The sequence below is a fragment of the Anser anser genome (genome assembly GCF_964211835.1).
Source record: "Anser anser genome assembly, chromosome: 4".
NCBI classification, from domain to species: domain Eukaryota; kingdom Metazoa; phylum Chordata; class Aves; order Anseriformes; family Anatidae; genus Anser; species Anser anser.
In genome coordinates, this window is record NC_139724.1 from 4,055,460 (window position 1) to 4,080,136 (window position 24,677).

Here is a 24,677-nt window from a genome sequence, read left to right on the forward strand (position 1 = left end):
TAACAGAAGACAGGAATTAATCATTTTAATTTAAACAACTTGATTATAGAATCTGAGCTGGTAGTCTGGCCAGGGCTCCACTGAGAGTCAAAATGAGGATCACAATGGGAATGACAATGCCAGAAGCCATAACTCAATGTGAAACATATCTAAATATTTTGCAGAAATACACTTGATTCATCAGGTTTGATCTAGGTGACTTCTAATACTGAGGGAACAACATAGTAAGTCAGGAATTGTGATCCAACAAATAGATATTCTCAGAAAAACAATATACAAGCTACAAGAGCATCTGCCCTCTTATACTGCTGACCTGGGGTTGCCAGTCCACCCTGCAGTGCAGACAGACCCCTGATGTGGCAAAATCATCAGGCATTTATGGAAATGAAAGCTTGGGTATGAAGCACAGTTAAGATATAGTCCCAGTTATTAATTGGAACCGGTGCGCAAAAGGACAACATCTAGTTTCCCTAAAACTCAGGTACTGTTGACACGCAAATAGATATTTCCAGTAAACTCAACTGATGTTTTGAAAGGAGGTAGAAATCTGTTGCTAAAGTAATACAGGTTAGACTGTTAGATATATTTGTTTGTAGTTGTTTTGTTGTTGTTGTTTTTTTTTCCTTGATCCTTGTAAGTTTATCAACATGACTGCATTACCTCTTGAGGTCATAGGAGGAGGCATTTCCAACACATTTTCACAACTCTGATTACATTCCCTACTTTACCAGTTCAAGCTGCACAAATCAGATCCAGAGACCAGATAGCCCAAATTAAAGGATGCCCAAATGCACTACTTTTCTTTTATATATATATATATGTATATATTTATATATGTAGCTTATATATATATGTAGCTTATTTTGTAACCACGGGCAAAATTTAATCCTATACCCAAGCTCTGTGTCTTTATTCAGCCCAGCAGTAGTAACTACAAATTATACACTGGACCACATTCATCTTTCTAAGAAATGGTCACACACCCACTTTGCACTAAGCTTAGTAAATAGTATGACATACTCTCTGGCAATTTGCATCTTCACTTATCTCATTGCTGACTTTTGTCCAGAAGTTCCCATGGAAATGGTACTTGTTTTTCTCAAGCTTCATCTGGCTCTGTTTTAGCTCATAATGTTCCTTTGCTGATGTCACCAATGATTCCCCTGATTTTCCACAAAACTCTCTAAAATATCCATGCCAAGAGCAGTTCTTCAGTTCATTTCTGAGAACTGCTAATGGAACTGTTGCTGAGACCAATGCTTCCATCATGACACTTAAGAACATCTCAAACTACATTGGTACAATTTTAAAGCATCCTGATATAATATCAGCAGGTAAAAACCAAACACTTTCATACTCTGTTTACCAACAAAATACAGGAACTTGTAGGAGAAACATAACCACGACAGTAAATTAACAAAATGAAAAACTAATAATCACCTAGTTTTGGAAGAGAATAGCTCAAATTAAAGTACTCTTCAAAGAAGTCGAATACAATTTTTGTTACATTTGCTGCATATTCTGCCGTGTTTAATTGCAGTGGCTGGGCATAAACTCTCAGCTGTAAAATAGAGAGAGACAATTAGAGCAATCTTCAGTTAAGAGAAACTAGGAGGTGGCAAGCATTGAAAAGTCATTCAACATACATACCTATAACACTGCAGATTTTCTCTAAGAGACTGGCCTAAGCAATGACTTCTGTTACCTGACCTATTTATTCAAAAAGGTTTTTCAAACGTCATGCATAGAAGAAACCAAGTCAACATAATATGTGCATGCTTCCTACACCATGCCTGAACTTCAAAACTGGCAAGACCCATGCCCTGAAGCTCACAGTGGCCATCTCCCAACACCAAAGCTTGGAGCAAGGCCTGAGTGCCTACCAGCCACCCTTCTCCCAAGGTCTGGCTTTCTCGAGAAAGAAACGCTGCACAAGCACAAGTGAAAGGAATCCGCTTGTTCTGAGCAGCTCATTGATTTAGACTGATCTCAACAGATCAATTTCAGGAGGCACGTTTGGCATCCCTGTGCACGATGGCTGACCATTTCTGTGCTCTTCTTGTGTATCTGAGCTTGCATTTTTTGATGAAGGCAAAAAACATTGTCTTGAGTGCTGACCCTTCCACCCCAAAGGTTTGGTGTATGAGCTATTACTGCTCAAGCCCAGGAGGACTAGAGTCTGTATGGCACTCATAATCATGACGAAGAGGCCTACAGCTTGAGAAAGCCTTTTCAGATGTTATCTCCACATTGGGAAGACCAGGCTTTCCTTCAGAACTCATGGAGCTTTTGGGGGGGGGGGGTCTTTTCCTCAATCTCTTTGTCCCAAAATTTCCAGGTCTCTTTCCCCAGACCTGAACTGTAGTGCTGCACTTGCAGGAGCTGTAGGCTGTCCCCTTCCCTGTCCCCCAATATTTCCAGCGTGGAAAGTGAGAGATCTTCATGTGGAGTGAAATTGCTGGCTTTGGGGTAACCGATCCATCTTTTTGCGTTGTTGGCGCCTCGTTGTTGGCATGGCTTGTTTACTCCTCAGTCCCGTCTCATAGCCAGGCATTTAGGGTCCAAACTTAGCAAGGGAGCTGGTCTACTCTAGGAGCCTCTTTTGAGCCTAACACATTTATTTCAATACCATGAAATTACACTTCCTCCAACAAGGGAGGAGGATGGGAGAGTGGTCAGAAATAAAGATGGAATGAAAAAAGCAAAACCAAAAAAGCTTATGAAATTCAATTGGGAATCCATCCCAGCCAGGGGATTTCCCTCAGGGTCAGTTTGCAATTACAATCCGTAATTTCCACTTCAGTAAGCTCTTTACCCAATTTAGCAATCTTTGGTCCCCTAGCTGATCCATATTAATGGGTTCCAAAACCTTTAGCGTGCACTAGAACCGACTTTGAGTTTCATTTGTGTAATCTCCTCTGTGATTTTCCAAAGCAGACATTTGGTACCTGACAGGTAATCAGCTCAGGAGTGTTGTTTCCAGCTGTGGGCACATTTTCCACCGTTGATTCCATCAAGGTCTTTGTCAGGGTAATGATTTTCAGAGCTAATGGCAGAGTTTTTAAATAGTGGATCGTATCACGTGAGTTGCATGCTGTTGCTGTTGTTTATGCAAGCAATATATGGATTACACGGATAATTTCTGTTGGGTGCATGATTTATTACTAACGATTTATATAGCAAACTATAGAATGTTTTTCTCAACAATCAGCAACTCAATATCTCATGGCTTGGCAACACTTCAAAGTTTTTTGCATGGAAGTGTTTAGTTAGGAGAAGGACTTTCTTACTATCTGATTAAAAACTCTAAAGATGACCTGCTTTTACTGGTAAAAAGATCGTTTTTAGTGATGTTTATGTGGCTCCCTTAATTTAAAACAATCTTATACATTTACTTTATATCGCTAAAATATGTCCATACTAAAAGAAAGGGAGCAGTTATGGTTTACTTCACTAAAAAAAAAAAAAAAAAAGAAAAAAAAAAGTCTTCTAGTGCAGGCAAGTCCTCAGACATTGTTTAGTGAATATCATTAGTAACATATATAATAACCAAAGCCTCAACTAGAAGGAGTTTCTTCAGGCAACCTTTATACTGACACAAATACCCCCACTTCTACACACACACGAACACACACACACACACGTACATGCACACACTTTAATTATCACGTTTCAGTGAACACTCCCTTCTCTTTAGAAAAGCTACAACTGCTCAATAACATTTTGTGCTTTATGACTTTGCTTGAGTCAAAAAATAAACAAGTATTGGCCTTATGGCCGTATTCTGGAGTGTGGTGTGGATGAGCAGATAATAAGCTAATTTTTATATCTAGAAAATGAAGTTTTCTGCCTTCTTCAACATTCAGGTCTTCATCATTTTTTTTCTTTTCTTTTTTTCTACAACACTATGTTCTATAAAGCTCTCTTTTGTTTCTTTTCTCAGGTAACAAGTGATAGGATGTGAGGAAATGGTCTGCAGTTGCAGCGGGGGGGGGGGTTAGATTGGATATTAGAAAGAATTTCTTCACAGAGAAGTTGGTCAAGCATTAAAATGGGCTGCTCAGGGAATTGGTGGATTCCCCATCCCTGGAGATGTGGACGTGGCACTAAGTGACATGGCTTAGCGATGGGACTTGGTAGGTCTGGTTGATGGTTGGACTTGATGATCTTGAGGGTCTTTTCCAACCTAAATGATTCTATGATTCTAGAGCTGCACAAATTCAGTTTTTTTAAATAACTAAACTCTAGAGAATACCTGTTGAGGCCAAAGAACCACTCTTGTTCTTGACAATGAGTGGAGCAGCCAAGCCAAACAGCATCTTGTTAACAAAAATGCGTGGCTGAGTGGCCTAAAACATCCTCCTGTTTTGCAGATTACTCAGCCAAACAGCGGGGATCTCAGAATATTGCATCACTATGTCAAGCCAGGCTCCATTTCCTTGGCTAAGTGCAATTTAGCCTCAGTTGTTTGTCAAGAAGTAAGACAAGCGTACAGCACGATGCTAGCAAATGCGTTGAGGAGGGAGGCCTCGGCACAGCGCTCTGTCAGGAAGACTTTGCTAAGAGCAGGATCAGCACTTCGGAACTTTATACAAGGCAGCTTTTCACACCGACGGACAGCCTGAATGTGCCATGCTTTTTCAGGTAGGGAAAGGAAGGGGAAGCAGCAAGGGCACGCAGTTGTGGCATCACCCTCTCTCTCGGATGAAAGGCAATGTAAACCAATAAATAATCAAGAGTGGGTTCAGCATCCCAGACTAGTTGTAGGCTAAATGAGGAGCTTAGGCTGAGGTACAAATTCTCTTCATGCTTTCGGCTGTTCAGTAGAATATCTTACCTGCTTATGCCTGTTCAGCTGCACCGTCAGGAGATTTTAATTGAATCCAAGCCAGAACTGGATTGGAACAGTTGTGTCTGTTGCATCTAAACCAAGGAGCTACTGTGATTTTATGGATTCAGATTCAAACATAATCCATCAGAGCACCTGCCAAATACCCAGGCCCTGTCACTTCTGTATGGTTTAGTAAAGTATTTGTACGGTGGCAAATTACCTTTAGCCACTGTTGCAAGATAAAGAATATTATAGCCAACATGCAATTGTACATAGCATTGTAGTCCTATGTCTCCAGGACTGTAAATAGGAAAGACATCAAATGTAATACAGATTCATGCTTTTTAACCCCCCCAAAAATGTAAAGTATTTGTATCCAGGGCCTGTGAATCTCTTGTACCCTTGGATTTGGACATTCCCTCAGGCTCTGGGCTTTAAGTCAAAGATGAGGTTAGAGCAACAGTGCTCCTTCCTCACCCATGTGCCTGTATGGGTGATGCCAGCTGGGATCTCACTGAGATGGGAGACAGGGAAAAACTGCAGAATACTCCATGTACACAAGGTCAGAGGGAGCACAGTGAACACCTAATCTGATCTGCTGCCTAAAATACATTATGGGAAAGGGAAAACTCTTGTTTGTATTATAAAAAGAGCTGATTCATTAAAAAAAATGCAAATCACTGCACATCTGTCATCTGAACCATGTTCATGCTGCAACAGGACTTACGGGTATTCCTCTAGCAGACTGCCTCTCTACAAACTTGAACTGGTGCACTGCAAAGCATACCAAGTAAGTGCTCATGGGAACTGACTTCTCAAAAGTTGTCCGATTCCAGCCATCTTCCACCTGTACAGTTTGCTGTAGAAATGGAAAAATAATTAATTTGATTTTGAAATTACAAACACATGCAAAATTGAGTATAACGTTCTCATGAAGGCTAAAACTAGCCAGGAATGATACATCACCTCTCCAGATTCACCCCTTCTGGCATCCCACTGCTGATGGCATGAGAACAGACAAAATACATAAAATGAAACTTTGTTTTTCTGCACTAAATAAGTTTACCTGGTTCTAATTTTGCATCAAGGATTTGAAACCATTCACGTGCACGGGAATTTTGCCAATAGTTTTCCAGTGTACTTTAATACATTTTGTTCTTGAAATAGTTGTATAAAATAACATCACTCTGGACAGATCAAAGAGACTGGATTCTGTCCTCTTAAATATGTGCATCACGCAGGAGTCAGGGGGTGCAGTGATGTTAGTTAGGGTAAAGACCAAATTAATAAATCTATCCTGAACTTGCTCAGACACAAATTAGCACTGCTAATTGGTGGGCTGTTTAAATGTACAAAAGGCTTAGTGATCATAGTTTTTATTTTGTTAAATCAATTTAAAACCATTCCTGGTTTTCTCAAGTGAACTGTATGACCAAATCTACAACCTTTTCTATGAAATTTATACTCTGAAAATTTGTTTCTGCTATGCATTATCTGCCACCTGTCTAATAAATTTTTGTGCTTCTATCTGGATGACTAAAATAGGAGAAAAGCACGCCGTATATAAAAGACACTAACTTTCTTCTAGAGATACAATACTTCATGAGATTCATTTGTTATAAGTACAATGTAAATAAAGCATACATGTTACTGGTGATATGAATTCATGAGCTAAAAAATCCTTTTCACAGATATATTCACAATCTACTTTTTTGTTATTTGACTCTAATTTGGTATCTTTTGGTCTTTCAACAAAGTCAGAATCTCAGTGAAAAAAAAAAAAAAGGCTTTAAAAAAATTCACTCCAGTGAAAAATGCAAATGAAATGTACAAGATCCTGGTTTTGCTGAACTGATTTTGCCACATGGACTCTAAAACTTCCCACCACCAAAACTACTACAGAATGTGTAACACACAACGCGCATTACATTTACAAACTACTTTAACTTCCATCCATTGAAATGATTCCCCAAAGATCCTTCACTACTAAGAACAGAGCAACCAACCTTGTGACCACACCAGATGAAAAAGGGTTCTGCTGTCATCTGTTAGTCAAACCCAGGATAATCTGTATCCCTCCCTGTACTTGGGTTTTAGCAAATTAATTAACAAGCAGTAGCTAGCTCTTCGAAAGCTTATTTTTTATGTCCATTTTAGAGACAAAATACACACCTAGAGATGTAAAGCAAATCTCAAACCCCACTAAATCTTGATAACAGCTAGTTTCCCCCCCCCCCCCCCACCATCCATACCCTCACTTATCTGAGATCTATGTGTAAAGGTACCACAAACACTCTTGTTTCATGTGTTGTTCATCAAAGTACCTGCTGCTCTTCTAGGTATCATAAACATATTTTTTTTAATAACAATAGTTCAGAGCTTTAAATTTGCAAAGGGTCTGGGAGGCAGCTGTATCACAGCAATAATAGTTCTCTCAGCCACATTTCTGATGCATAGTTAAAGTTTGGGGACTCTTTAAATAAAACAGTACACAGCAAAGCAGATCTTTCTTTGTTTTCTGGGTGGGGAGTGATCAGGAAGATGCAAATGTCAACAGCCTGGAGGCTGGAAGCTTTTTTTTTTTTTAAACTTGGCACTTTATCTCCCACTTTAGAACGTAGTCATTAGAAATTAAACATTGGATGACACATTCAGTTAAACTATTCATTAGAAACTCTCAGCTGAAAGCCATTCAATCTTCTTCCAGAGTGCCCAGAGGTAGATAATTGGTGCCATTGAATTTCATCCCAAACTTGGAATTTGACCTAGCAGGTCCAGAAATAGATTATTTAGAAAATTAAAGCCATAGTGGACTGAAAAGTGTCCACACTCATGATCTGACAGATGGGATTTTAGATTCTGTGTTATTATACACGATAGTCTTAGACTATTTCTTGCTAGCAGGATCCTTTGCTGTTAGGTTGTGATCAGCAGGCTCTTGCACTGGAACATAATGCAGTTTTAGTGATTATTATGAGACTCCTGATCCGGGAAGCAGCTGTCTTTCAGAGCATTTCTTCTCAGAGTCCACCTGGTTTGACTGAAGAGCCTGCTGTTACCTATTTATGGTTAGTAGTGGATGCTCATACAGCATATCTGAAGAGAGGGTCAGCTAGCTGAAGACAGAAGACACATTTCATTTCTGATTTGGATTTGGCTCTGCATTGCTATCTTGTGTACTGACTGGTCACTGGGAGTCCTAACCAAACAACCAGTCAGATTTCATGGAATATTTATTAACCATTAGCTTTACAGCGTCTGGGTGGTAGAGACTGAGAATGCACAAGGACCTTGTGTCCAGTGGCTTTACAGAACCATCCCTCTTAGGCAGTAGAGTTGGGAAATACATACCTGTACTGGCATGTTGGCAAGTGCTTCATACGTGTTTTGATGGATGATAGATACATTGTAAGTTGCCTTTTTGTTGGGTTCATCAAAGCAAGGAAATGATTTCCGTGCATCTGTTGGCTCGTGGTCAGTAGCTGCAATGCTCCTTAAATAAACAACAGATTGGCAGGTTGTTCTAAACCTTCACCGCATACCTTTCAAATCTTATCTGCACTTTCTAAGCATAAGTATTTAGCAACTTTACAAACTAAAATCAAGTACAAATATTTTGTGTACTCGTCCATTCATAAAAGTAGGTGACATCAGAAATGCAGAAATCATAGAGGCATGTGGAGCATATGTACCTCAAACTCTGTCGTCAGCTTCCTCTAGGGTTCAGAGCAAAAACTAAAGACAATTAATTATCAAGAAATATTTTAGGAGCCAGGTAACAAGATACAAATGACCCATCCTGGATGGTAAACTTTTGCTTGCCTTCCTTATGAGTATTCCCATTGATTTCTGTGCCTAAAATAAACTGCTGTTGGTATCATCTATAAAAGGAAATATAGGTTCTGATATAGAGCTATTTACTTAAGTAATTCCATGTGTTGTTTACCATCTAGAGTTCATCTTGGGATTGGAGTCTTAAGCATCTCCAAGAAGACACCTTGGAATTCTCTGAGTGCCCCTGAAAATTCACCCTACCTATGTGTTTCTTTCTCTGCAGTGACCACATACACTTTTCTGCTGGTGCCGTTACACTCCTCTGACTCCAATAAAGAAAGTGTTTGAGAAAACATGGGAAGTCCAGGTAAACATCCTAGCACAAAACTGATGCTATGTTAGCTCTCTCAAGGGGGGTTAGCAAGCCATCTCACTTAAACAAGAACAACCAGAAGAACTAGAGAATAAGGGGTCACAGAAGAAATTAAGATGAAGGTTGTGAAAGTTCCTATTGTGTGCTTGCTTCTCACAGTGACATTGGGCTCCCCCATTAATGAACCATTCAGTGGCAGAACATATTCTTCAGTGATTAATGGTGAAAGAGATCACAGATGCTTCTTCAATTAATCTGGAATGTTGAGCATTTTTTGACAGCACTTCTACAGCTGCTCCAACTATATTAAGGTAGTTTTTCTTTCCAAAATGTAATTAAAAGTGTACACCGTAAATTACAGATCTGCAGCAATCCTACAAGCTCACTTGACAACCAATTTTTCAGTGTTTCTGTTGCCCTTGGCTTTTCTTTGTGATGGTTAAATACTAAACTGGTCATTAGGAACTTGTAGCAGCAAGGTTCATTTACAAGCCTGATGAGGTAATATGTCTGGGTTCTCACCATTCATGTTCATTGGAATAGTAACTCTGTAGTTCATGAGCAGAAAGCATAACGAACCCTCACCTTAACATAACTTCAGGCTCAATAGAGTTTCATTTGCTCGGTAAATTGTTTGATGTAACTCTCTACTTTTGGTTGGATTTCAAAGCTATTTCACAATGAAGTTAACTTCAAGTCCCCAGGGCAATGCTTCACATATATTGCTTAAAAATTTGGCTGTATATTTTGACACATTTATATCTTGTTCCTAAAGACGGATAACACTATGATAGCTCTTCTGATTTATAAGCTGATTATCTATCCTCATCTATTTGTGGAGGCAGACAGACAGCAGCAGTGCAAAACCACAGCACTACCTCTCCAATAGGGTAGATGATCAGTACTCCAGGCTATGGCATGCAAGTAGCACTAGAAACATGAGATGTTGTAACTTTCTCCCAAACTGTGTAACGTAGTTTTTAGATAAGATTTTCTTCGCTGCTTGATGGATTCCACACTTCTACTTGCTGTTGATGTCCAGACCTTTAAATGTGAACTTGAGGTGACAGCTGTAAATATCCTAGTAATAGGGAGTGAAGACCTGGCTGAGACTGCATCCAGCTGTTGTTTCCAAAATAAAACAGGTCTGCATTTAGAACTATGATTAATTTCCATTTTTTTCCCACCCCAAACACAGGGTTTTACTGCAAAAGAGCTCCCCTTGAGCTGAGTAATGCTTTTTTTTTTGTACCTAGTGTTTCCTTAAATTCATATCCATTGCTTCTTCTGAGAAATTCTGCTCTTGAGATGCAAGAGCGCTATTTCCTTGTAACAACAACAACAACCGTGCCTTTATCTAATCAATAAAATCCTAAATGAAACTCTTCTTATCTGTTAGAGATGTGCCCAACTGAGTATCTTTTACAAGCCTTTTGTTCTCCTATGGAGGACGGAGAGAATTCCTATAAAAGGGAAACCATACATTGTCACAAATAGTAATTCAAAATCAAAATCAGGTGTCTTGACATGTTTGTTTTATCTGTAATACCAAGGTGAAAATAAAGGAAGGTATTAGCACATTCCTTTTCAGGAACCAGTGAGTTAAAAGAATCAATAATACCAGGCAGAGACTCTTATTGTGCTCCCTTCCTCAATATTTGAAAATAACACAGTTGTGATATATTTTTACTCACTGCATCATGTAAAGTAGGGGAGGACCGTTATTCCCCTTTCGTCAATGAAGAAATGAAATGCACAGAGACAGTGGAATAGCCTTACAAAAGGACTCCAGTGCTTACCGTTGGATTCAGGCACTCTCAGGAGGATCCAGGCAGGTCTGTTTAAAATCTGCATTCTCAAAATTTCTACTTTCCTGCTCCCTACCTGCATGCTCACATCAATTTAAATAGTTGTGTTCCCAAGGTATCTCAAGATCCATTTCTGGGCAAGTCCAAAAGTACTTTAAAAAAATGGGGATTGTGCAATCCATCTGAACAGGATTCACAAATGAGATGTTCTCCCTAAGCCTCCCAAGGTTCCTGGACTTGCAGGCATGTTCCGCCCATGTCTCCATGTTTTCCACAAAATGTAGTGGGAGATTCGCATCTAAGCAACAGCAGAACCTGGACTTCTGCCCGCTTTGTAAACAAAAGTCGTTATAGCTATGCTTTGGCAAACCTTTGCCCTCACAGATAGACAGCTGGGGAGAAGCTCGGTCTGGAAACTGAATTTTCAGTGTCCTTTATTTTCTCAAAAGGTCCCACTGCTTCTAATACTGCCCAGAAAGGATGGGGGAGTTGGTTAATTACAAATTGGCTCTCATTTTCACCTCAGCCCTCTTCTGTCTAGCATCTGCTGCTATTAGTAGACTTTCTTGACTTTCTCTATTACCTGATACAATCTGTATTTACTTCCAGTATAACAAAGAATGAACTATTTGGGTTGAAATATTGCAAGGGTGATAATCTGCCTCAGGCAAAGGTAAAGCAAAAAGCTAATTTCAGTCAGCATCGTTTTTGAGTAGAAAGCCAGGGGAAAAATGCACTTTTAATAAGTAAGAAAACCTTTCCCTCACCACCTTTCCTTAACCCCTTCTACCACCTACCCTCATGCCAAGTAGCAGTATCTTGAAATTTGGCTAGTAGTTGCTTACATTTCAGAGCTTTACTTATCACTATCACATACATCATCTCTTGCACCTCAATGGACTATCTACACAAACTTAACCCTATCAGAAATCACCATTCACTCAGACTTATTAGAGCCCTTCTCAAGCCTAAGAAACAAATTCACACACTCAAGTTCCCTTCGGTACTGAGCATTTGCAGACTGCTAGCTAGGATCAGCCTTGCAATACAGTATCTCCTAGCATCCAAACCAAGGAGTAGGAACTCTCTTGAACTCTTGCTCACTTCATACTTTCTTCAGCTTATGAAGTTCTCCTTTCTTCCTGCCCGCAGATGCTTGGTCCTTGTCTTTCTACACTGTCTGGATCTGAAGGATAAGCACTCACCTCTCCTGCTCTGTGACCCAGGAGACCTGTGCTCTGGTTCTGCTGTTCCGGTGTTGGGACAGACCAGGGGCAATTCATTCAATATCTAGGTTTCCTTCACCATTAAAATTTCCATTAAAATGGAAATAACACACCCCAATTTATAAAGATGCAAAAAGGTTACACTTTGAAACTCCCATGGGGTCGTCAGATGCTCAAAGTATGAAACCAAAACGCCTTCCAAGTCAGAGCAATACTGAGTGGTACTAGACGGAGGAACAAGAGGGAAGGAGCTGGCAGGAGTTCAAGTTATTCCCTCCATGGCTTCTTCACAGACCCAATAACCATGTTTACACATAAAAATGAGTGCTTGCTTTTTTCTCTGCTTCCTGAATTTTCTGCTGCTGGTGCCTGTCACTGCTACTACTCCTGGCACTGCCTGCCAGCGGCTGAATGAAGCTGATGCAACTCTCACTCATGACACTGTTGTCCCAGGAAGGCAAAAAAAGTGCCATGAAAACAGACCAATGTTTGGCTTTGTGTTCCTGAAACAAGACCCTAGGAGAGTCTAGCCAAGTTTATCTTCTAGTTTTAAAGGCTGGCCTAAGTCACTTTAGAAATGTAGATACTGTAAAATGGATGGTATTGTGCCCTTTCCATGCATTAAGTGAGAAATTTTGCCCTTGAGCATTGAGAAATGGCTTTTTCAGGCTTTCCCCTTGAAGTGTTGCAAAACTGGGAAGTGAAGTGGGTTAAACGCACCACAAGAAGCTTATATCAATAACTACTGATATGTTAAAAAAGAAGAGCTGGAGCAGAGAAACTTCAAGTCAAAGATAACCTTCATAGTTCGGATCTCCCTAACTCATAATTTAAACCAGCTACAGAAGGGACAGAGTTTGGATATTCCTCAGGCTTGCAACATCAAGGAGGCACAATGTCAGGAAAAGTATCACAAGAGCATTTCACACCAAAACTATTACTCTGGGGAGTGACCAGTGCATTGTGAGAGCTGTATGTTATTTATTGGACTATGGAGCTAAAAAACAGGCCTCAGTCCCTCTACCTCTCTGAGGGAGCCTTTTGTAATGCTCAAGGGTAACCTGGGACCAGTAGAGTTTGGAAAAGCTTTTCAAATTTTCAAAATAATAACAGAAGCCCCCAGCTCTCCAGCGCACTCTTGTCAACAGCCAAAAGATTTTGAATACAACATCTTCCTTAGGGGAATGACAAAATTAAAGAACAGCCCAGAAATGTCAGCAAGTTGGTGAGAGACAAGACTGAGAAGCTGACACAGGAATAGAGCAGGTCTCAGCAAGTAGGAATAGAGAAGAACATTTAATAAATAAAAGAAAATTTCCTTTACTTAGTCTGTCCGTTCTCAGTGTAGGTGGTCCTATAAAAGCCAACCAGGGAACCATTCAGCCAGCCTTGAAACTTCAGGGTGAGTATATAAGGGTCATTCTCATCAGTGACAGGGAGCTCCGCTTCTGCCTTCATCACTATGTACTCTTGTGGTGTGTACTCAAAGCAGTCAGTCACAGCAATCTGCTGTCCTGAGGATTTCTTGAGCGTGGGCCTTTCTGTAATCTTGGTCTCTCGCAGATGGAGCCACAGGTGGGTGGTAGATTTTTCCAAAGCGATATAAATACTGACTGTCCCTGTGTAAATGTCTGCCTCCATCTCAGGCTTCACTTCCAGGTCATAGTGGAAAGGCTTCACGTAAGTGGGTAGTCTGAAATGTCTCCACTCGCCAGTATCATCATTTTTAGGAGGACAGGAACCTGCATCCGCTGTGGGAGGAGAGGTTGTTGGCTGATCTGACTGATTTGGCTTATCTGTTTCCGCTGAAGACTGCTGCGATTTAGGTCTGGTCAGTCCCACACCAAGCCCCACAGCAAGACCTACAATGGCCACAACGCCACAGATAATAGCCACATGCTTTGTCTTCATGCAGTACTTCTTGGGCTTCTTATCCTCGAGATCCATGTCCTCCATCTCAGCTCCCGGGTCTGTTCTCAGAGCAAAACATTAACCATATAAAGCTTATTAGTCAATTCAGCACTTGCTTTCGGTAAACTCAGCAGACTTGGTTTGTACGTTAATTGTGTAGCTATAGCTGTTCTCTCTCTGTCTCCCCCACCTCGCTTTCCGCAAGGCACTCAATTAATTAAAGATAACATGCATTTAGAGGAAACATGAATGATCAAAAGGAGTGCAGCTGGGCAGGGAGACCGAGGGAACCGACACAGAGGAACATTGTTCCCACTGCACTCCCCTTATAAGCAGCACAACCCCACCCCCAGCCCCTCCTGCTCCGGCCTGAGTTAAATATAAAACAGTGCTATGTTAATCAGCAGTTAGGAGATGATCAGATGCCAAAGCTCTGTCAGCAGCTTTCAGAAGGAGTTTGCAGATAGAGGTGTAACTGCTCCAAAACCTCAACCTTTGCCACTGCCTCTTCCTTTTTTTACCTTGCTGTGTCTTGTTTGGGTTTTTGAGGTTGCAGGGTTTTTTTTCCCTCTTACTAGCAAGGATTTCCTTGAACTTCCACCCTATAGTTTGTGAAATGACATCTCTAAAGTCTCAAAAATCCAGCAAAATCACATACATCTTTCAAGGACTTTTCAACTGTTTCCCCTCTTTTCTAGGCTCATTTACCTCTGCTGTGTAATTCGAGGCAGTTGCAGGCAGAAGAATGTACAGCGGAATGATAAATCTTCATCGCTGACTTCAAACTTTAAAACATGTCCAATTCTTTTTGTCTCATAGGGCCAATTTTCCAGGAGACTGCTCATGACCGTGCATGCACAGGCAGCCTGGGATGTGGCTGCCTTGTTGGTCAGTGCAATTGCAGAGCTGCCCGTGAACCCTCGCTGGGAGGGACACTTCTAAATACGCAGTTGGATGATTTATGTACTAAAAATCTAACTCAGCATTTACTGCATGTCATCGCAATGTGGCGCTTCATTGAAACAAATTAATTGAACAGAGCCCAGTTCTGCCTGGAAAACCTTATTATAAGTAATGCCTTGCTAAGCTTGCAAGCAAGGTGTTGCTAATGTAACACCAAACTGAGTCTTGACCTTGTTTGACATAGAACTAAAGGAAAACAATAGAATAGAAACCTCAGTCTTCAGCTCTCTTAACCCTTTTCCTCCACTTACAGAGCCCATTTCAGTAGGTTTTAAATCAGGCACATCAGTTTGGCTTCGTGCCTCCTGTTTTAGTTTATAATGAGATAGATTAACTTTGCTCTTCACATCAGTTACAATTCTCTGACTACTGAGCCTCTTTTTTTTTTTTTTTTTTTTTTTTTTCTTTTAGGATAGATAAAGTTTTACCTGGACAGGGAGATTCAAGACTTAGAATTAGTGAACACATGCTCCCAGTGAGACACACTGTCTCAGGGAAGGAGCCTTTCCAGAATAGATTTCATCCAGTCTATTCAGTCTTTTTAGAAATGAATCTGCTCCCAAGCTTTGTAAGTCTCCCTTTGAAATATTTGCCAGCCACCACCAGGAACTTCAGCCACCCAATCCACATCAGCACTCTTATAGCACACTACTATTTATATTGCTTCTTCTTTTAAGGGCAAAGTTTTCCATCAGGAATTGAGAAAAGAAAAGGTCTTTTTTTTTTTTTTTCCAGAGCATCAAGTTAACTCTTACTCAGATACTTTCAAAAGTGAAAAAAAAAAAAAAAGGAAAAGGAAAAAAAATAAAAAAATTCAAGCAGAAAGCTAAAAATCTGTTTCATATTATGTCTGGTTTTATTGTTTCCCATTTCCCTCTCGTGATCAAAACTAGATATGACATGGGAAACCAGTGCCCTTTAACGGATTGGGTAAGAATTTAACTTCCAGCAACAGAGCCAGCATTGAAGATCATAGTCTTAACATTTAAAACCATTTCTGCTTTTCTTTTGTTCTGATTGAAGACGACATGAAAACAGAGTGAGAATAGATTTTAAATAAGACATCTTAAGCCAAAGCAGGCCATAAGTGATGAGATAGTAAATGTGTCTTGATTTCAAGCATGCTTTTTACATCAATACGATTTTCCTCCTCCATAGCCAAGAGGTTTTCTGCTAAATGTTAAGTCTATAGGTTGCAGAACAGGTTATTTATTCTAATTATGAAGAGACTTACAGATTTCTTCCCTGCTAACAATTACCACCCTCAGGGAAGAGCTACAAAACATATCTGGATGAGCTGGTCCTAAGTAGCAAAAATATATGTGTGTCTTATCCAAAGCCTTAAAAACAACAGTAGCAGTAAAATCCATTACAAACTAATGAGGAGTGACAAATGTATTAGCTCAACAAATAGCAGAGATTATTAGTGTCTTTTTGCTAGTCAAGAGCAGTAGTGCAGTTATACATGAGTTATCAGCATTGATATTCTCTTAATAAACACTGAAATTGAAGCCTAGCTACAGCCAAAAATAGGTATCTGTGTTTCTGATAGAGGTAGTTAAGAGCAGGCTTATTCCTCCCATATCAGAAATATGCTGATTTCCTAGCTGGCACCAACGGGGCAGGGACAGAGAAGGAAGCAGCAAGCAGCTGTGCTAAGATGCTGCCTAGCTGCCAAGGCAGCCGGGGAGCAATAACCTCATATACTTATCCAGGGATGGAACAGAGCTGGAGCTATCAATTCCACAGAAGCAATAAATGAGTGCAGAGCACGCCAGGGCTGTGCGAGTGCACTTGCCGCATGGTTGTCCCTGTGCAGAAAGGGGCAGGGAACAGGACCTGCCTCCCCAGAGGGGAGGTTGTGCAGACCGCTACCATGATCCCTCATCACAAAGCTACAGATATTTTGTCTCTGCTCTTCCCACTAGTCTAAGATGATGAATATGGAAAGAAAGCTCACCCCAAGGTACTTCTGCATATACCACAAGCACAACTGTTTTGAAGCTGGCAAGTGCTGGCCAGGCTCGGAGGGCTTTAAATTGTTTTAGTTTCATTCTAGAAAACTGGAAAAGGATTACAACAATCTTGTCAGTCACCTGGACAACGCTAATAGCTGCTATCATTCGTTTGGTGTTGATTTTTAATTGAAGCGATTTCACCTGAAGTTAGGATTTAGTTCTCAGTCTGAACTGGAGTTACCACACCAGTTCAGCCCTGCCCCTTTGGCTACCTATAAAAGAGGTGGGTATAAAGTCACCCTGCTCTGTCTTGACGTTGCTGGTGGGGACACGCACGTGACCGTAGGAACAACATCCAAAGGTCTTTTCAGACAACTACCAAGAATGTAAATGCATCCTAATTTCTATCCCCCAAATGGTCAGCCTTTAATTTCCAAGATCATTTCCAATTTTAAGTTCAGAAAACGGAATAAGGTTTCCGCAAGTGACAGCCAAGAGCAGCGCTAGCGCAGGCCTGCTTCAGGCTTTTAGCGAGAAGTGACACAGTCCCAGGAAATCCTTAATTGAAGCTGACAATGTGCAAAGAGCTGCTCTGGAAAGTGTCAGAGACATGGAAATAAACAAAGTATATTAAAAAATAATAATAAAAATCAAACTCCATGGCAAATCACAACAAAAGAAACTCCCCCGAGCCAAGTCCATCCTTGGAATAACATGAAATACTTGCTGGACCCATGCCAAGGATGTCTTGGCTCCCTGTGCCCAGGGACATTAAGGCAACATGAGGGCAACAGATTCAAAGGACCTCTAATTTCCTGCCTGTTCCTCAGCTGCCCCTGCTATGAAATTATGGGATGCTGTAATAAATGGAGCCCCTCTGCCCCTCCATCAGGAGCTATTTGGCTCTCTTTCCATTAAACTGACACTCCTCATTAAAACTGTGACTTCAGGAAAAAAGAAAAAAAAAAGGCATGAAGCAATCTGCTGCAGTGACTGCTTTCTGGCAGAGCTGCTCTTGTAAACTTCTCCCCCGTGGCTCCCTACCCCCAGAAAAATGTTCAGGACATGGATTTGAGAGATGCGAAACTGATTGTTGTGTTCCACCAGGTCACAAAGGAATTGTGCAAGAAATAATTCCCCCGTGCTGTATTTTCTTATGTCTGTAATGACTGATTACGTCTTCGTCTTCAGCTTTGCATACCCTGTAGCTTTCATGAATTCCCTAGAAGGTTCTCAAGTCTGGCTTATGCTGGTCCTTGTTCCGCTCACAGTCTGTTCTATGAGTTTTTAATCTATAAACCAGCTCAGCCTGGATTTGCGCTTTGTGGAAATACAAATGTTTCAAGCTGGTTTGAGAGGGACAGTTGGACTTTCTTCAATCCTTGCTGTTTCCCCCCAGTAAAATCTTTGAAAGCTAGCCTCAGCTGTGCCAGATTAGTGGCTGGGGGGGCTCAGGAGGACTGTGTTATCTCCTGCTGCAGGCTGACGAGCTCTCTATATAACACTTGCAGTCCCACCATCTGTTTTGGTGGCTTTCTCCAGTATGCTGATGTTGGCTGTTTTATCACTTGAGACAAGGCTGAAGGGCTTTATCTCAAAGCCTCTTCACAAGGGGGAGCTATGAGTTACCCTCACAAGGGTTTTTTTTTTTTTTTATTTTTCTTTCTTATTTCTATCTTCTGGATACAGATTCTGTGTATTGAAATGTGAATGTCATCTCTTACATTCCTTGTGTTAACAAGGTAAGTGAGACTATTCATTTGTTTTGCTCTATAGTATTGTTTAATCTTCTACTGCCTTGCTTGGATCCCTTCGTGCAAGTCATTAGTCTCTAATCCAAAACCATAATAGTTCTGGGGATCCTGGTGAATATTGTTGGTATTTAACAACCCTATTATGCTTTATTATTGTTACTCCTTGGTACTATGGTTCTTGTTAGCGCTGGTCATTAAAGGAGTTACAGGTTATGGCAATGCACTTCAAAGGTTAGCTTCTGATATGGAGTTTCCTTCTTGTCTTTAAAAACCTGCCTGAGGTGACTTCTGCTGTATCAACAAAACACAGTTAAACTTATACAGGTTTTCTTTCAAGCTTACTCAAGAGAGCATCTCTTTGCTATGTTATACCTTCTATTTAACAACTTCCTAAGTAAAAGTGAGAAAAGCAACCAGCTTTTACAATGCAGTCTCTAGGATGTACTGTGACACCACCAGGCCCACAGGAAAACCAGAAATGTTCAGAGGGAAATTCCCTGAGGAGCTTGTGGAGGCATATTATCCTTGTACTGAGAGACTTGCGTTCTTTTCTCTTTGTGAATGACGGTGACACCTTAGACTTTCTCTCCGCTTGCAATTCAGGGCAATCATTTTAATCTATTTCACGAGAGTTGCAGTTCTCTGAGGTGCCACCTCTGCCCTTGAGCGTTGCTGTGTCACTCGGTGCTCAGCTATATTGATCTGCTTCTGTAGCTAACAGCAGGGCATGAGGAAAAAAGCATTTTTTATGGAGGAGAGGTATAACATCCTCTTCCCACCTTGCCTGTCTGCAGCCTGGAACTGTTGACCTTCAGGGCAGGCTCATTTGTGCTGCTCCCCTCTTCTAGAAGCAGAGCAAGAGCTTGGAGGCCAAATAAATAAGGAAGTATTAGCCAGGCCTGTAATGATGTCTGCTCAGCATGCAGTGATAGTACTAAACCCAGGTAACATACTAGCTTCACTGAGCAGGTGATGGAGATTACTGTGGAAAATGTGTTATCAGCTGATGGCATGTTTTAACTTACAGTAAATTATAGGCTCTTGTTTTACTGAAAAATAGAAGCATAGTGGAAACAAAAGAAAGCATTAAACTAACTGGAGACAGAGTGGAAGGATCAATCATCCTTCTAATCACTAGGGGAGATTAAAACACTTCTTTCTCTTACAGCTGTGTGCACGGGGAGCAATTCTCTAACAGTCAACAGCAGAGTGCTTGAAAATCTGCAAAAAGAGTAATAAGATATCATATGTAAAAATAATGGAAGGCTTACCTTAAGATAACTTGCCTATCTGGAATATAATAACAAGGAGACTCATACAGTTTTCAAAGGTAACAAGTTTCTCTCGGATTAGAGAACCTTTCAAGTTAATCTTGTATCTCACTTGAGGTATCTGTAACGAGGGGTTACGCGCTGTTTCTGGCATGTTTCTGCAAAACAGTGGACTGAGGAGATCTTTGATTTGTTCTGCTGATAAATTCATGCCTTCCTTTGCTGAAGATGCACCAGAAGTCATGACAAGTCACAGAAAACTTGCTCATACGATTTCTGGCACAAAAGGAGTCCTGTGAGTGAAACCAAGTTAACGTAAGAGGAAACAACTGTCCAACTTTCTTTATTTAGTTGGAGATATCTCGGGAGTTTGCCAGTGTATATTTAGATTACTTGCAAACCTGTTACATCTGCATTTGCCCTTGGTTTCATTTTCTTGGCCAGGATGATGAAGCTGATAAAACAAAGCAATTGTGGTGTCATAAACTTTCTAATTTGTCTATAATATTTAAAAAAATAATCCTTTTCCCCCTTTGTAAACAGGATTGTAGCTATATTAATGTATTTGAAACTGAATGGAGATTGGAGGATGAAAGTAATCAATTACAGATCTGGCTTCCTTTCCTTCCTCCCCTTTAAGTGATTTTATTTTCCTGTGAAATGGAAATAGAACAAGCTATGTCTTTGGGACTTCAGCCATGTTTACTCTGTTTTGCCCTGTGCAGAATCTTTCTCTCAATAAATAGTTTAATTTTCGTCAGTCCTTATCTCCGTGCTTCTGCAATGGTTAAGTAGAACAGGAGATAGGGATCATCACCTTAGGTCACATGGATGGGGTATCAGAATATCCTAAAATGATGAGGTATGTGATGGGGAACCAGCATAAAGCATGATGTTAAAGTTTTTTTTTTGCAGTGGCTGTAAGGACAGATAGAGGGCAGGTGTGTTAGAAGCATTTTTCACTGAAAGGCTTAAATCTCTACAGTTCTGGAGTTTTTTTCTGCATTTAGCTGGGATACCTAACAGATCATCTCCCTCATTTAATTCTGGATAACCACTTAAACTTTGCAGAAACTTTGCATTCACACTGGTAATCAAGAAGTATCCTCGGTTTCTAACTGATGGAAACAGTCGTGCTATGTTGTTTTGGGGTTCGGGGGTAGCACTAAGGACTGTGCTACTAGAAAAATCTTTTGCTGACAAAATTGGTAGTAATGACGAAATCATTTTTTCTCTTCTGAGACTAAGAAAGGTTTGGGAGTCTCTAGTTTCCTGTAGCAATAAAAACATCATCTGGAGGCCTAGACACTACTTAGAAGGAAAAAGAGTGGCAAAGTAATATCTTTTAATCTGAGGTAAATACAGCAAGGACATCTTTTGCTTAGTAATGGACCCTGACAGGGTTTTTGCTTTGCTTAGGACAGCCAGTTCTGGTGGTTAATCCTACCACTATCCCAAAGTAGCATTGTGAACAGCATCCTACAATGTTCTACTATGTTTTTCCAAGGGGATTTGGAATATATTCTGCTTGAATTTAAATGAGCTAAGAAGTGTGCATTTTTTTTTTCCCCTGTCAGGAAGCACACTTTTTCACCCCTTTACATCCCTAGCATGGGGTAATCTGAATAATCTGTTAATTGACTGAATAATCTGCAAGTACAATTTTATGGGCCAACAGTTAAGTCCTCACATATAAATTGATTTATTATGAGCAGCAGCAACTAAAGTAGTGAGTTTCTACACAAGAATGAGGGCATCTTTATTCTTCAGGCATACAACATCTTTGAGCTTGTGTGCAGCAGTACAGCTTGCCAAGAGCATAAAGGAACAGACCAGCAAAATTTAGCACTTGATAAAGATTGCACTGATAAAAACCAGCAAAAGCAGTGAAACCCAGGAACTTCTTATCCTACAGATTATCAAAACAAAATTAATCTTATAAAACTAGCTAAGGAGTTGCATACTTTTTGGCTCCATCGGGTGCTGGATATGGAGGCTTAGACTAGGAAATGATCAAATAGTGTATTGGTCTATCTGGATCCAATTCAGGGTTTTAATCCCAACATCCAGGTCCTTCTCCACTGATAATCTAAATTAAAATGAGTTTATATTGCATGTAACAATTCACCTAAAATTGCATGATTAATGCCTCTCCTTTCCCTGGAGGAGTTCAAGTACTGGTGCATATTGTTACAGGACGAGATATTGTTGTACAGCCAGGTATTTCCTGCAAGGCTTTCCTTTCTCACTTTAATTCACTCTTTTCCTTTCCCTCAAACCTCAGTGATAGATTCTGGCAGGAATTTTCCCTTTTTTTTAGAAGTAACTTCCTTTCCTAGAAATTCTGGCAATAGAAGACACAAATATCCACTCTTGTTTATTGGTATAAAAGTTAACTTGTCAATCTATGTCCTAATGTCTTTTAGGAACTCGTAGTACTACTTCTGTTTGCTGTTTTCAGCCTATTTCTGGAGTCAGTATTTCCATTCTCTGTGGAGAGCCAAGAAGCAGAACAAAAGTTCAGGTCTATGTTAATTACCAAGTCTGAGGGAAGAAAGGTTTAGATACAGGATGTTTGCTTCTTCCCCACAGAAATTTTCTCTATTTATATACTTGCGTTCAAGAGCAACCTAATGGTTTTAGAATGGAGACTTGGTCCTTGCCCGGAAAGTACATCTGGTGTTAAATATGGCCCCAAAAAAGTAGGGCACTAATGAATGAAAAGGGAGAATGCAATGAAGTGATAGGATGACTATATTGGTGTAGCTGTACAGGTAGGTAGATACGTGCTATTTGTCTTGATTACTCGTAATCAACACAATTCATATAATATGAGAATAGGCTCATTCTGTTGACTGGCATCTCATAAAGCCATAAGCCTTTAAGTGAAGCTTTTTAAAAAAAAAAAATAATTCCATTATTTTGTATATATCTATCTCTTCATCTGAGAAGAGCACTTATTAAACTCTCACACAAAGCAATCTCCAGCTAAATTACCAACACTCATTTATGGTGCAATCAACAACATTCTTCAAATTTGCTGCATTGGTCTCAAGGTTTAAAAAAAAAAAAGACAAGCTGTTTGGCATAATTCTACAGTGATCATACTCTATTTCTCCAAGAAAACAAATTTGTTTCTGAAGCATATGCTTAGGGTAATAATGTAAGGTTTGATCTATTTAATTCCATCTTGCATCTTAAAGCTCCATCTCCATTTTAGAATGGAAATGTCATTTTTTTGAGGAGGATACACTACTACAGTGATTCACAACAACAAAAAAAAGATCTCAGACAAATCACTTAAGTTTATATAAAAATTGTGCATGAAGATGACTGAAAGGGCATCTCGGCACAAGTTGATCTCAGTCTGCTCACTACAGCTGGGGGGTCAGTAAATATTTTCCAGGAGCTATGGTGCCTTCTTCCATCTTGTTTGTCTAATTGTCTATAATCCTGGATTGCTGATATTCTGAGGCTACTTTACCTAGATTGCTATATGGAACACTTTAACAGTGGTATTTTAAAAATAACAGGTAAAAACAATGTTCTCGAGAGCAACAGAAGATACTTGTGTTTTACTAAGTTGGGGGCTGGCTTTCCCGAGGTGTATTTTCCTATAATGTGTAACTGCACACTTAGTGCTGGAGAGAACACAGAGTTCACAGCCTTGCTTTCAGGCGGACTCGCTGCAGTTTAACATGCTGCACAAGCTGTTCCCTATTGTTCTGTGGCAATATTTTGGCATGCGTTCAGCTGAGACTCCCAGATTCACACGAAGCATTTAAACAAGTGGCCCAGTTTCCGAAGTGCTTGATTGCAAATTTAAGCACCTAATTTAACTGTCTTCAGGGAAAATATATATATATTTGATGAAAACCAGTGCAGAACTTTTTTTTAAAAAAAAAAGCACCTTCACTACCTGCTTTCCAAGGTTATCCTGAAAGCTTCTGTGTGGCACATGCTACAGCTCTAGGCTCCTGGAACCCTACCAAAAAGTATTATGTTCCTGACCGTACCTTGACTTGCAGGGAAAAATGCAGCATTCTTTTAGTAAAGAGATGAGTTCTGGTTATGCTCCACCTGATCACTTGGCTTATTGCTACGGCTGCGCTGGACTGAGTGTCTGTGCTTGTGTTGTGCCAGCCCTTTCTTGCAGTGTAGCAGGAGTCAGGACTTTGTCTCCTGCAATACACCAAAAGAGCACTGCGGAGGGGAAAGCTGTTACGTTGCTTCAGGTGATGCACGTGAACAGCAGTAGTGTCTTGGCAAATTCTTTCTGTGGCCTGTTAGTGCTTCATAACTAATGACTGCAAGTGCAGTGCTCAGAGGAAGGATCCTGATACCTGGCTCTGTCATCCCACCAGGAAACAGAAGTCAGCCCTAATCTACTTGATGCCAGAACCCTGCAGCCTCACCAGGGGCAGACCTCCAGGTGTTTTGGGGACCAGGGTGATTCTCCTGTGTCCAGCCCTGTATCGCAGCTCCTCTGAGCAGCCAGATGGGTTGCAGCCCCAACAGCCTGCTGGCTGGTTCCTTTCAAACAGCCCATCATTTCTGCTGCATCCAATGCATCTCTGCAGTGCGAAATAAAGCTTCCCAAAGTCTTTGTGCTCTTCTTTCAGGCTTGATAAAGACCCCACCTGCCAATTCCTTTACCTGTGGAAAATTCTAAAAAAATCAGTGTCTTGCGTGTTTTCTAGACCACACCGTCAGCTTTGGGAGTGTCAGAAATCACTGTAACAAGGGAAAGAAAGTGCTTTTAGGCAGCAAATCACTGAAGCTGCCTTCCCCCTGCAAACATGATGAAC

General features: G+C 40.5%; 1 protein-coding gene and 1 long non-coding RNA gene across 10 annotated transcripts in view; one reads left to right on the plus strand and one right to left on the minus strand.

The window, feature by feature from the left end:
• Positions 1–18,174, minus strand: part of ENPEP (glutamyl aminopeptidase) — a 38,569-nt gene extending 20,395 nt beyond the window's left edge. The window contains exons 1-5 of one of the 3 annotated variants that reach the window (XM_083835019.1): positions 18,046–18,174; positions 13,337–13,982; positions 8,183–8,324; positions 5,559–5,690; positions 1,441–1,561 (exon numbers count right to left, since the gene is read on the minus strand). In XM_083835019.1, the coding sequence (XP_083691145.1) occupies positions 1,441–1,561; positions 5,559–5,690; positions 8,183–8,324; positions 13,337–13,968 (1,027 nt within the window). In that variant the 5' untranslated portion in view covers positions 13,969–13,982; positions 18,046–18,174. Of the gene's footprint in view, positions 1–1,440; positions 1,562–5,558; positions 5,691–8,182; positions 8,325–13,336; positions 13,983–14,631; positions 15,288–16,846; positions 17,025–18,045 lie in introns of those variants that run through there. The other 2 variants (XM_083835017.1, XM_083835018.1) reach the window with 2 other exon arrangements.
• A 184-nt stretch (positions 18,175–18,358) lies between these two features.
• LOC310899070 overlaps positions 18,359–24,677 on the plus strand; it is a 52,035-nt gene continuing 45,716 nt past the window's right edge. For 2 of the 7 annotated variants that reach the window (XR_014583964.1, XR_014583965.1), the window contains exons 1-2: positions 18,369–18,586; positions 19,767–19,928. This is a non-coding gene — a long non-coding RNA (uncharacterized lncRNA). Of the gene's footprint in view, positions 18,587–19,766; positions 19,929–24,677 lie in introns of all 7 variants that reach the window. The other 5 variants (XR_014583967.1, XR_014583968.1, XR_014583962.1 and 2 more) reach the window with 4 other exon arrangements.